General features: G+C 42.4%; 1 protein-coding gene across 1 annotated transcript; it reads right to left on the bottom strand.

Moving 5' to 3' along the window:
- Nucleotides 1-3388: 3388 nt before the first annotated feature.
- esrp1 (epithelial splicing regulatory protein 1) lies at nt 3389-13718 on the bottom strand (the record flags this gene model as incomplete). The annotated part of the gene is made up of 16 exons (XM_083988930.1): nt 3389-3523; nt 4763-4852; nt 5380-5521; nt 6637-6817; nt 8038-8290; nt 8390-8614; nt 9445-9764; nt 10515-10557; nt 10685-10817; nt 10939-11049; nt 11161-11215; nt 11515-11658; nt 12172-12283; nt 12694-12810; nt 12981-13139; nt 13587-13718. 16 exons carry the CDS (start codon nt 13716-13718, stop codon nt 3389-3391), a joined length of 2352 nt encoding a protein of 783 aa, XP_083845056.1.
- Nucleotides 13719-13801: the final 83 nt, after the last annotated feature.

The following is a 13801-nucleotide window of genomic DNA, read 5'->3' as shown; positions in this document are numbered from 1 at the left end:
CTGTGTCCACGTTGATGCCTAAACTGTGTTTCAGACGCTGACTGTTGAAGCATCGAGCTATCGAACACTTTAAGAAATAGCACTGCTGAGGTGAAAAGTCACTTCTCTTTCAAATCAGTTTGTTCAAAATGTAAATAGTCATTGTAATAAATATGCTGATACTGTAACAGAGCAGGCGCTGTAAATGCTTACTTCCTTATTGTATTTATTCTCATGTCAAACATCCACTTTGACACGCCAAAACATCTGCAGCATTTGAGGTTGAAGAAACATCCTGAGGAGAGTGAAGGTGAACTGTGATTGGATTGCACTGCGACTGTGAAGCTGTAGTCTCAGTCGGTCCACCAGGAGGAGACAAATGTGCAGCCGCTGCTCCTGTAGCAGCTGACATCACTGGACCTGTGTTTCAGGTTGTCATGAGACGCAAGTCATGATCACTTTGCTTTATTTTCTGCAGGAAGTTACACGTTTTCATCACGGTTCAAGTGTAAAACTGCTCTCAGAAGTCCTGTTCATGAAAATGAGTTATTAGTAAGCATGACTCTGCTGCTCAGCAACTTTATTTCAGCTTTTTTTTTCCCTCTTTTGTCACAACCACATCTGAGGCAGCATATGATCTGCTGCTGTTCTGTATGTGTTGAGTTGTTTCTGCCATCGGTCGGATCTTAATAAAAGTCACCACATCAGTTTGACAGCTCTGTGGCAGCATCTTTGGTCTCTGCACTGACATGGGAATGTGGATTGGCCGCGCCCTGCGTACCCAAGCGTTAAGAGTGTGTGCAGGCCCTAACCCACCCACTGAGGGAATGTTGTTATAAAGAATATAACCGATTTATCTGCCTCTTCACACCTGTTACGGCACAATGAGTCAGCCTGTAATTGCAGCTCCTTTCTGCCCTTCAGTGAACCACAGACAGCTAAGAGATAATTCATCTGAACGGCACAACGCAGCAGCAGACAGGTTCTGGTATTAGTGAGAGAATGTGCTGTAAATGTGTTTTTGTTGTTGTTGTTATAACACATTTATATTATTAAATACTTATGTGGGCAAGATGGTGAGTAAAGAAACATACTGTATTCAACAGGAGGAGGCCTGAACCATCTGCTGAGGTTTAAGGATTTACATCTACCAAATCACATCAGAGTGAAATCAGCATTTGCCAAAATTATGATGAAGGTCATAAATGGTGCATTTCATTTCTGTATCTTTGAACCAAAAGATACTAAATTAATATTTATAACCACAGTTACTTAGAGGTGAATGGGGGCACACGTAGTAACTCTGTAGCTGTAAACTTTTATTTTAATCAATGCAAGAGTAAAGCAAAGGGGAAAATAAGAGAAGTGGTTTTAAAGAGACTATTTTAAGTTGACTACACTCCCTTTTCTGTACACACCTCCCCCACAGGCTCTATTTCTTTGGATTATACTTAACAAAGATGCAAATATTGTTTCTTCTATCCTAATTTGTTGAAACCTATAAGCTCACTCCAACTTGTATATCCAAAATTTTAATTGTATAAATAGATTTTAAATGAAACACTTTGAGCTATAGGCTAAAGCTGTTGCACTCAACACAGGATTTCCACTTAATCTGGAAGCAGTTTCTTAAAATCATGAAACAACACGCTACTTTTCCGCCCCTCGGTAGACAACATGTTTCTGAGCAAACTCTGCCGACAACAAAACCACCAATAAAGTGAGAAACGTTAGGGAGAAAAAGTATTTTGGGCTTTGTTGCATGGATACTAATGGTGTTGCTATGCTGGTTTAGATAGTGTGTTTTACTGAAAGTAGGAGAATGAGTGAGTGTGTTTAAAAGGGATCAAGTTGGGCGGAGTGCACAAGATTGTATTACACAATGCCAAATCTGCCCTGAGGGGGTCTGACATGGTTTTGTCTGTCTTCTTTCTCTCTCTCTTGCCCCTTCCTGCGCTCTCTATGCTCCACTTTTCTACCCTGTGAAAAAAAGGCCATGGTCTCACATAATGTGTTTAGTGTGTCTGAGTGACAATAGTTTCTTTGCCATAGCATGTGTGTGAATGTGGGAAACACAGTGGTAATCACAGAGGACAGTGAGATCCCCCAGTTTTGCCTCGAGCCACGTTCTGTCATCAGCAGCTCCACCTGTGTGTTTGTGCCACCGCACTTCAAAAAGCACAGACGCTGCAAAGTGGATTAAAACGTACACAAAGGCAAAAAGTGAAATCAAACAGCTGAACACAGTCAGACTTCACGTTATGTTTATTGTTTTTTGTCAGCATGACCGCAGCAGGACGTCCTGAGCTGGAGTTTAAAGTCCTACTGTAGGATGTCGTACAGCAACATGGAGCCCGAAACAGCGGCTTTTTCAGGCTGCAAATGGCAATTAAATCCACAAGATACATATCTCAACAAAATCCTTCCCCTTTTCAGCTTTCAATCAACTCTCCAAATGATTTACTGGCAAAGGGATGAATATTTGCGATTCTATCTGGGGACAATATGTAATAAAATCTGTCAAGCACTCCTGAAGGCTCCTGATATTCACTCAGTAAGGTGATAGCTTGTGACATGAGTATTCCTGAAGAATGAAATCCCATGGTTGGGTTACCAGAACTGGGGCTGTCCTCTGTTCAGGTGAGACTCCAAAACAAAAGGCAAGACAACATTGGCATTACACAACACAGACAACGGACCCATGTAGAGTGCCTTAAAGTCGAGAGAGGGGGGGGGGGGGGGGGGGCTTATGAAGAGTGAGATGTCACATTTTTGTAAGTGAAGTCTGATGCAAGGATCAGACTATTTGACAACCTCACAGTGTAACATTTTATCATTCAAATATACTGCTATTATAGTCATTAAAAGTCTTATTGATTAGCAGTGCATTGATATTTGGCATTATGTAAACATCTTACAGTTTTACTACTAACTTCTTCATGCACTAAAGCTTTCAATACAATCACTATGTACTGTATCAAATGTATATAAACACAAAATGTAATGCATATACAGATTAAGTATTAAAACGTATCAACACAGCCATGCATAATACTCATTCTCATCTTTTTCACACTCACACACACTTTCACTCTTCACAGAAAAGCTTAAGGAAAGATTTAGCTCAGTTGCTACTAGGTCATTCTTCTCTAGTTTGGCTAGCAAATATATCATATTCGATGATAAAATCATAACATAACAAAAATCTCTATAAAGCTTTTAAAATACACATTGTGCAATATAAGACAAAACTGCTATTTTTTTTTGGCTAAGGCCACAATGATTTTGGTATAAAATACATTAATTTCTGTTCTTAAAGATATAAATAACACATCTAAAAGACTATTTTTTAAAAACCTAACAATACATTATGAGTCACTGTCACATGACCTCTGTATCACGTACGACCCTACAGCAGGGTCAGGTCCAGGTACTGTCCGGCCGGCTTGGTCATGAGAGCGGGAAGGGACATGAGAGAAGCATCGGCTCCACTGGACTGACCAATCAGACCGCTGTTCAGGAGAGACATAGACTCCGCGGGACTCTGGAGGGGGACAGGAGGGTGAGGAGGGGGGAAGAGAACAGAGAGAGAAAGACAGAGGAGTATTATCTCAGGGTAAAAAACGACAAACACAGAGCCCTTACACCAGCACCAGATGTTACCCATCACCTTCTCAACCGCTTGAGGGCTACACCTGTAATTACCCAATATTGTGCTTTTACACTACAACACCACCAATTGACCATTCACTAAGCCACGCCCCTTTTAGTTTTTGTTGCTATGACTGTCAAGCTTTTCTCACATTTTCACACACTGGCAACGGTTTCCAATGATAAGCAGACAACCTCGGCTTAAAAAAAAGCTACTGTTGCCAGCAGATTTAACGGCTGTAGCTAGCTAAAGAAGAACTAAAACTAGAGCGAAGACTCTCAGAGCTTTACAAAGACAAACAGACTTGTTTGATATTGAGGACATTTTTACCTCTTGTGCAAAAGTCCTCTTCAATTCTGTCTTGTAGAAATCAGACGGTAATGTAACTCAAAACTTGGCTAGCACCTCAGCCCCCACACAGTGAATGTTCCAGCTCTGAATAAGTGTTTCATTTTTCTATGATATTTTGCCATTACATGCTCTTTTAAAGCTTTATTACTACGACTGATAAAAAAGCTAGTTAGATTTAATAATCCCATTTGACGTCAGAGTGGAAAACATATCTTAATCACTTCCCTAAAGCTTTTCAAATGTTTGTGCGATTAAAGGACTATAATCCAAACTCATCAGATACCAAATAAAGCTCTAATTAGAGATCCAGTCTGTTTTAACGTAAGGAGAAATCCAAAGCTTGACAGGTCTGTCGTGCCTGTAGTTGTAGCTGTGTCTGGGGCAGGGTTAAGTGAATGTCAACTGACCCTTATAGCTATTGCTGTATCCCAGAAAAGACTTTTCTGAGATGACAGTAGCAGCCAGTGTAAAAGATCCTACAGTCGGTCAGAGCAGCATCCCATCGAAATGATTCAAAACGAAACCCAAGGAGTGAAATAAAATCCAAAGACAATTCCTCTAACCACTCAACTCAGTCAGCCATTGTTGCTACTGTGCGCAGTCAGTGAAAAGTTTTCTGTTTTCACAAAAAGTATCACTGTTGTGTCGAGCCCTGTACCCCACGGGGACCAGTCGAGACCCAAGCCACAGCTACGATCCCTGTCTAAAACTAAAACCCCCTTCACTGAGCCCTCAGCCAATCCTTACCTGCCACCTGCCTCAGACACCTTAAATACACACCCATTCTTTGGGCTGCGTAAGCAATGTCCTGGTCGGGTCGTGAGCGTGCACAGGCCCGTGGGTGTGCACGAGAGCATCCTCTGGGGTGTACTGTGGTGTGAGGAACGGGGAGGAATGACAGAGACATGGGGCTGAGATAAAAGTAACCACAGAAACTAACCTAAAGACCACATGGACACGTTAAATCCTTGAGGAAGAAGAATTGGTTCTTGTAAAAAAAAGAAAAAAGAAAAAAAGAAATCCAATCCACATTTGTCTGTTAAATTGTTATAATCTTACTTTAAATCCGCTTATTTATCATATCCCTGGCATTCTTCACTCTACTCCAAGTTTAAATGAGGTTTGAGTTCCTCCAATTCAAGTCCAAGCAAGCAACAGAGCATGAGTGACAGAACAGGGAGAGTAGACAGGATAAACTCGTTTGATAGCCTCTGGGCAAACACAGTGGATGCCTCACAGTATACACCCACAATAGAAGGAGATTTGAATACAACACATGGATCTTACAGAAAGCGTCCGTGTGAACTCTGAATGTACAGAACATTTGAGTTTATAGGAACTGGATTACTGGCCACTTATTATCATAGAAGGTGTGTTTGTACAGAGCCGTCTCTTACCTGGTATCCCTGCATCGCATTAATGAGGTCTTTGACTCCGTTGCTGTTGTAGGTCAAACCTGGCATGCGCACCAACCCCCCTGGGGAGGAGAGGGAGGAGGGGGAAGGGAAGAAACCTAACGTGGTAGGTGAGCCAGGTGGACTGGAGAAAGAACAGAGAGAAGGTATAGACAGACTGTTATCCTAAAAACATCTACGAGGCAAGAAAAACAATGTATTGTCAACAGCATATCTCCGAGCAAACAAAGCATGTAAGAATCACAAAAGTGGGAGTAACCCTGGGTGTTGTCTTTAAATCACCCGTTTTCTCAAGGACACAGGGCCGACAAGGGAGAACCAGAGGTCGCTGATGTTTACCAAGCTCTCTGATACCACAGTGTTCAGTTATTAACTACCCTTGCACCAGTGTTTCTCCTTAGCAAGATGTATTTTAATCAAAGGGGAACTGCTGCCCTTTTTGCACTTTAACAATAAGAGTCTATTTTTGTGAACCACAGCTGAATGAACAATGCAAACAAAAATATGTGGAAAAAGCTCCCACTAATCACCAATCTACTTCCCAATGTATATTGAGCATTGCAGCCAAAATAACTTAATTTGCAGCAGTTTTCCAAAAGTTTTTTAAAAGTTCCAGTGAATGTATCATGAAATGCTTTATCGCACTTGTTTGCTTCAGTTTACCACGTTAACACCCATGTAAACAGAAGGTTCAGAAAATCTGACGTGTAAACAACACTAGTTAAGTTTATTTGCTTACTCAGCACCACACAGCCTCCAAGTAAACACTGTGTGGCTGGCTCAGTGTGGGGCATGAAAATCAGTTGGTTTAAAAAATGATTTGTATTGGTTAAGGAGTGGTTCACTTTATGTGTGAATGTGAAATCATCATGTACATTAAATTTGAAAACATCTCCAAAGGACTTCTGGCAAATTACCAAATCTGACAAATGACAATTTTTGGGGATAAAATCAAACTGTCAAAAAGCCATTAAGACATAGCGAATGATTATCAGGATTAATGACAATTACTAAAGATTATTGGAAGTATCAAAAAAGAATGATATTGATACAATTTTCTTGTGAAATCAAATAAAATCAACACTATCACTGAAATAACCCTAACCCTACAAATAATGTGAGGATTGGTCACATTTACAAGAATAAAAGTCACTAGACTGATGAAACAGGTAACTGAACAAATAGCTGTATTTTAATATAAGGGTCTATCCCTGCACATCTTTGATAATTATTATGTACCTTGGGTAGTAGGCTGTGTAGTTCATGTACAGCTGAGCTGCGTTGGGGTAGTAGGCATGTCCAGGCGGCAGGGGGCGAGGGGCCAGTAACACCTGACCAATGGGAGGGTAGAGAGCAGCAGCTGCCTCTGTAGGCAACACAGGCGGTACAGGAGTAAAGGAATAGGATGGAGGAGATAAACCTGGAGAGAAGATAACAGAGAGAGAGAGACACACACACAAGACTTAAAATCAGACACACAACAGAAGTACAGTCACGTTGGTGAAGTCTGGTCATTGTTTGCTTCATGATGAGAAGATCATGCAAACTTGCAAACAATGACCACGTTTATCCTCACTGAACACCTGACGCACGTAGAGTATCTATGTAAAAGTTAAAGAGTGAAAGACACTTTGTGCAGTATATGTTAAACAGGACTGTGAATGTATTCCGCAGTGGTTGTGGAAATGAGAAAAACAAGTTATACGAGTAACAACTAATTTAGAAAATGTTCTTTCTCCGTGCCATTTTAGGCCTATTGTTAGTTTCAGTCTCGACATCTAAACACTTTTCCCTTCTTCAAAATATCTTTCAGGCCACAGGCTCAGTTTGCTCTCATGTGGAACAGGGTCTTCCTGTTCGACATCATACTACCTCACCTCCAACCACACATGTCTTGCCTTGAATTCCTGTGCTGCATCCTTTTCACTCATATGTACATCAGAGTTTTAATTAAACCAATCTAAAAACAATATTTTGTAACCTGTGAGTGCTCCAGTGCACATTTACAGTGAAGGACTACAGACAGAGAACAAAGCGCATCTACGCACTAGCGTTCAGCTCCGCCCACCTTTCCCACAGCTTCTGATTGGACAAGCACAGGACACACACACGCACCTGAGGTGCGTCGTTTATTGAGGCTAAAGCCCACAACCACCACTACCAATCTGATAAGACTGGAGAGTCGTAAGCCATTTTGCCATATTGTAGTTTTGATGATACTGAAGCTGTCTTGCTTACACTTTTCCAACCCTTTCAGATCTTTATGAATTACTCAAGCAGTGGTAAGGGAGTAAAATTAAGAATGAGTAACATGCTGCTGAAAAGATGAACTACAAGATTCAATCAGGATGTGTGAACACAGGTGAAAATTGTAGAATAATCTGTTACCCGTGAGGTTTCTCAGTGCATGCAGATGGGTGATTTAATCACACTAAAATTACAAAGAGGTACCACACTTCCACAAATGCACACACGCCAACACATACATTCTCACACACAGTTTTGAATCCTCCTAGTGAGGCCAGATGTCCTCATCCTCCCACAGTACTAGATTGGAGAAAACCCAGCAGCCCTGCCCCCACGGCAGGAGCCCACCTACCCTGCAGTCCCGAAGCACCCCCAGCTCCCAGCAGCACTTACGTCTGGACTTACATGGCGGCGGGCTGAGCCCTGTCCCACTCCTGCTCCGGGTGTGTGTGTGTGTATGTGTGTGTGAGAGCGAGCCTCCCATCAGCACCAGGCCCATCTCCTCTGCGCTGCAGGGGAACACCTCCACGTAGCGGCTGTTTGCGCCGCGCTGGCTGGACATCACGTGTTTGTGCAGCCGCTGTGAGGCCTGAAGTGCTCGTTCTGCCGACGTCATCTGGATGAAGCAGTCACCTGATGGACGACCCTGGAAACAGGCCAAAAATATGTCAACAAAAATACTGCAACGCTGTGTCATCATGAGCATGTTTGTCTGTGGGTGTGTCGGTGCGGTTGTTGCATGTACCTGCTGGTTGAGGACCATGTGCACACCATGTTGTCTGATATCGTGTGTAAACTCGCCCAGGAAGGTGAGGATATCCTCTATAGACGCTGTGTAAGGCAGCCCCCTCAGCCTCAGGCAGTCCCTCAAACCCCCAGGAGGGGGAAGGAGTGACACTGAGGGCAGCACAGGCACCAAGGGGGCAGGGGCCACGGAGATCAGAGGGGCCGATGAGTACCGGTTCAACACCTAAAACAAACAGTCAGTTACAAATGATATACTCTGCCTATAGCAAATACTGTCAAGGAGAATAAGTGCTGTCTTTGTGAGTTTCAACCTCTGACTGTTATAGGGAGTCCTTTCTCCACTTTGGTCTCATAAACTTTAGGAATATACACCTAAGCACCATGATACACACATGGTCAACAGACATCCTGTGTACAACCAAGATACTGTATGTCCACATTGTGTTTGAATGTGCAGCAGTGTCAGACCGGAGCTGGCTTGTTGCCGGCAGGACACCAGCATGTTTGCATTTCTGGAGAGGACCAATAAAACCACCAAGTCTGCTATACCTACGAAAGAGCAGCTGCAGAGATATGTATGTGGGTGTAGGCTTATCGGCCCGCAAAGATAAGAAAATTAGTCCACGTGTGGCTACCTCAACAAGTGAAGTGGCTTAGCAGTGGAGGACAGGAAAGAAAGAAAGAAAGAAAGAAAGAAAGAAAGAAAGAAAGAAAGAAAGAAAGAAAGACTAAACCAACTGTGTGTACCCATCTATTATAGGGTAATACACACATCCCCACCTTTAAACTCTACTCTAATAATTCCTAGGACTGACGGAGGAAAATAGAAACACACCCACTGTCACACTCTGCTGTGCACACAAACAAGCACAGATCCTAAAACCTGTCTATTTGTCCTTAGAAAAAGAACTGGATGAGAAAGCCTTAATTCAAAATCATTAGACTAATACAGAAAATAATGAACAAATTAAAAATAAACAAATTAATCCACAGTGCAAAAGTACACAGTGTACAAGGAAGCACGCCCACATCCAGGGAGACACCCTGACATACCTGTTGGACCTCTGCTGCTGTGCTCTTAAATAGCTCAATATATCTTCTCCCCAGGATTTCCTTGTGTTTCCTCAGAGCACATTGGGCGTGTTCGTCACAGGCAAATAAAACAAAGGCATCGCCAGTGGGCCGCCCATCTGGGTAGTGAACAAATAGGATGCCATCCTTCCCTCCACTGACTGGACATGTCTCCTTAAGACCATCTCCAGAGGAGAAGAAGGCCAGCACCTGCTCAGGTGTGGCGGAGAAAGGAAGACCTCGCATCCTCACTATGATCTGGTCCTCACGGGACAGGAACATAGCTACCTCATTGGAGGTACCTGTCGCACACACAAACACAGAGGCACACCTATTTAACCATTAAGTTAATAAACAGCAATTATCACACCTTAGATTTTCACAGGATTAAGTATTTATGTCGTGAGTAACACGCTGTAATGGTTGGGAGTGTCTTCGATGCTCCTGTCTTTCTGATTCTATAATTGTTGGGGATGAAGTTAAATTTGACTCTTATCCCTTTATAGTTTAGTTTTGAGTGACAGTGCAGATCTTCCATTTTTACAAAGATAAACATCAGCACCATATGTATCGGCCTGATAATCAGACGTCTTTTTAACGCGTCCAAGGAACCAGGTTAGTGTTACAGTCCATTCAAAAAATACAGGTCAGGTGACTCAATAGGAATCTGTGCATTCAGGACAGACGATCTCCTAGTGGGTGTACGATTTGGAGCAGCAAGAACTCTGATAATCATTAATCCAAGTAAATTAATGGACATACATCAATATAAACTGCTACATGCCACAAAAAGTCTGGGTAATAACACTAGATGAGTGAATTTTAATTCTTGTTTCTTTAATCGGGTGATTTGAACCCTTGACCAAGAATTTCACCTTGAGTATGTAAGAGCATGTCACTGCTGTGGGACATCATTTGTTTATTTTAACTACTGTATATTTTGTAATATAACACCAAAAGCAAAATAATAACATGAAGAAACGTTTACTATGCATACAGGTTACAGCTGTTAAGTAGAGTTAGATTAGGTGTACATAGTTTTATTGCCTCACCTCCAGCTATCTTCAGGAAGTCCTCTCCTGTTGCTTTGTAAACCTGCCATTAGAGGGAGAGGGGTTTATGATGAATGATTAGGATTGTCAGCGTATCATCAGGTGTACAGTATACGTATTCTGGCCTACTTGTTTTATCTGTAATGAGAAGCCGGGTTCAGACAGGTTACCTCTATGTATCTGTTGCCCATATGGTGTTTGTGTCTCTGCAGCGCCAGGTCTCGGTGTTCTTCGCTAACAAAACGAACAAGAGCTTCTCCGTTCCTCCTCCCCTGAGCATTAAGACACAGTGCCGCCCCTCCTCTATACAACACAACATATATCACACTGTTACATGAGCAGCAGGCCCCACAGTATGATCAGTATAAATGGTGACAGTCTGTTTACTGTAGGTGAGCAAGCCTTAAATTTGCCAAAAACCTACTTGGCAATGTTGAGTCCTCTGAAGAATCGAGCTATATCCTGATCGGATGACTGCCATGGCAACCCTCTGGCTCTGATCACCGTGTTGTCGCACACTTTCTCCATCTTACTGCTACAAACACAATTACACACACACACACATTAGCTCAGCAGGAGTCAAAGTGGGGTTGATTTCAGAGGTGGAGAACAAAATGAATATTTATCTTGAGCGAACTTTACTCACCAAGTTCCAGACTCAAACTTCTCATAAACTCTCTCAGAGCTAGAAAACAAGTGACCTGTAATGACAAGGCAACGGTTTGATTGCAATTTGTTATCAATACAGTTGTTATATATGTAACATACTCAGCATGGTAACTGTAAAGTCTTTAGGCTAAAAAATAAACTTTATTTTCTAACCAAGAGTTTTCTATTACAGTTGTCACTTCAACTGATTGAATAAAACAATTTTCAAAATAGATTAATTTCTTGAGGTGTCATACCTGATCTGAGCACACAATGTGTCCATATGTCAAACTAACTAATATCCAGTGTTTCACTCTTGATATCATGGTGTAATGTCATGTGTGCTACTCACAATATGGCTCAGAAAGCAGCGCAAGGACAACATTGGCCATAATCTGGACCTGCTGTACTGCTATTTCTGCAGGCAATATGGCTGCTGGATCAGGGGTTGCTGAGGGGTCCCACATGGGGGGCACATCAACAGGTATACTAAGAGCTGAGGAGGAGGAAGTCAAGGAATGAAAACAACCAGAAACAGTAGAAACAGGTAAACACTTGTGTTGAAAATATTGTGTGTACAATGGTGTCTGACTGGAAAAATGAAAAGGTTCCTCTGTGTAGGAGAGAAATAACAAGGAAATAAACTGAAGAAGCTCACCAAAAAGAAACTAAAGCAAACACACACAGACTGAGATGTTAGTTTTCCTGTTCCAGAGGGTGTGTGGGATTTGCTCTGTTGGTTAAACACACACTCTTTCACTGAGCACTAGGTAAGGTGCAGCCATTGTTTTCCTATTTGCATTTCAAAACCTCTAGTCTTGCAGCCAACACCCCGTGCCTTATAAAACTTAATGTGTGTGTTGTGTGTGTGTTTTGCAATTTAATATGTGACACACGGGATCAGGGAAAACACACATTAGAGTAACCAAATCAAAAATGTCAACAATTGTCCAAATTATAACACATACATCCACGCAACAACGTCAACAGGTGACGTATTGAAGGATACACTCTGACATGTTGTAGACATTCAAAGCTTTGAGGTCAGATGCGGGGAAGTGCTTCTTGAACTCTTTCCGTAGGTCAAAGAAAGAGTAGAAACAGTCTGGCACCAGGATGTTCTGGAGAGGGAAGAGATTAGATGAGAGGATGTGAATGTGCGGCCCATCAACAGCTGCCATTTTATTGCTCTCATTATTCCTGTTTGCTCAGGCCGGTAGAGCCGCCTGTGCAACACTTCACACAAGGCATGTGGGAGAATTTCACCAGCGTCACTGCGCGGCTATGCTTTACGTGTACAGGTACGGTATGTGCACGGGCATGTGTCATTAGACAGGTTTGCAGCACTGGCGGCTCTCAAGCTCTGACTGTGAGCGTAACATTAAACTGAACCAGGAGCAAAGTGCTGACACGACACATCCCTTCGCTGTTGTGTGAGCTGCTGCTGCTGCGGAGGCTCTGAGCAACAAAGTGAGTGGGTATCCACCCTGGCTGCGAGGCATTCACCCACCCAGCTGCTCACTCAACTCACCTTGCTCGCGGCCTCAGGGTGAATCACTTGGCGGATGTGGAGCTGCCCGTCCGTACACAAACACACCGACGTGCCTGCGCCCGCACTGTTCACGTCGTTTGTCAGTTGTAAATTAAACTGCAGAAGGGAAACAAAAATGGGGGACATAAAACAGTCAGACAAGAAATAAAAAAACATTCACAATCTCACTCTTGCATCTCAACCAGCACACTATTTACTACATAAGAAACTGTTTTGAAAAAGCTTATTTCAGCTGACTTCTTGGACTTTTTTTTATTTATTTTTACCAGGTTTAAAGCTGCCTCAAGACTTGCAGCTGTGGAAGAACAATCTGCCCCGGATCCATTGGCCTCTTCAGCGCTCTCCTCCACCACATCTTCCTCCTCTTTTTCCTCTGTCAAGTCTGAGAGGTCAGGCTTAATGAGGAGCTCCTGCAGCCTGCCCAACTGGTTCACAGAAAGAAAAAAACACGTCAGTCTTGAAACAGGCTTACACAGATACTCACGGGCTGTAGGACATGTTGTATAGTATCGCTGTGATATATAATAGTGTTAACTTGAACTAACATAGATAGTTTATTACGTAGATATTATAACACGGAAGAGAAACAAAAGCATGGGAGCTGTTTACCTCACATTGTAGGCTATACCCTATCACACTGGATAACTTTTTGGCTTACATTTAACTTGGAGATGTTTTCTGAGGCACTGTGTGTATACAGCCTTTTATTTACTATTTTAAGTTTCATTTTTGGCTGTCGTTTTTCATTTGTGTCTATTTCCGACTGGAGTTGAGTTTACCTGCTCACTCCTTTATTTACCACCACGTCTCGTGTTTTAGAATAAATATAGTTAAATAGCTTTATGGTATAGGAATAACTTTTTTTGTTTTACCTTTTTGTTCTTTACATCCACCAGCTGCCAAACCAACTGCACGAGCTCCTTCTCGTCAGATCCCAGTAGCTCTCCGCTCGCGCCAGATGTGGCGGTGAAAAGCACCACCAGGTAGTCTACCTGCGCCGTCATCTGAGCACAAACAGCGCCAAAAAGAAAACTAATATAATACTACTCAAAACTTAAGGACAGAAAGTGAAAATACGCCGGAAAAA

The sequence above is a fragment of the Trachurus trachurus genome (genome assembly GCF_905171665.1).
Source record: "Trachurus trachurus genome assembly, chromosome: 16".
Classification (NCBI taxonomy): Eukaryota; Metazoa; Chordata; class Actinopteri; order Carangiformes; family Carangidae; genus Trachurus; species Trachurus trachurus.
The sequence above is the reverse complement of the archived record's forward strand: the minus strand, read 5'-3'. Positions and strand labels throughout refer to the sequence as shown.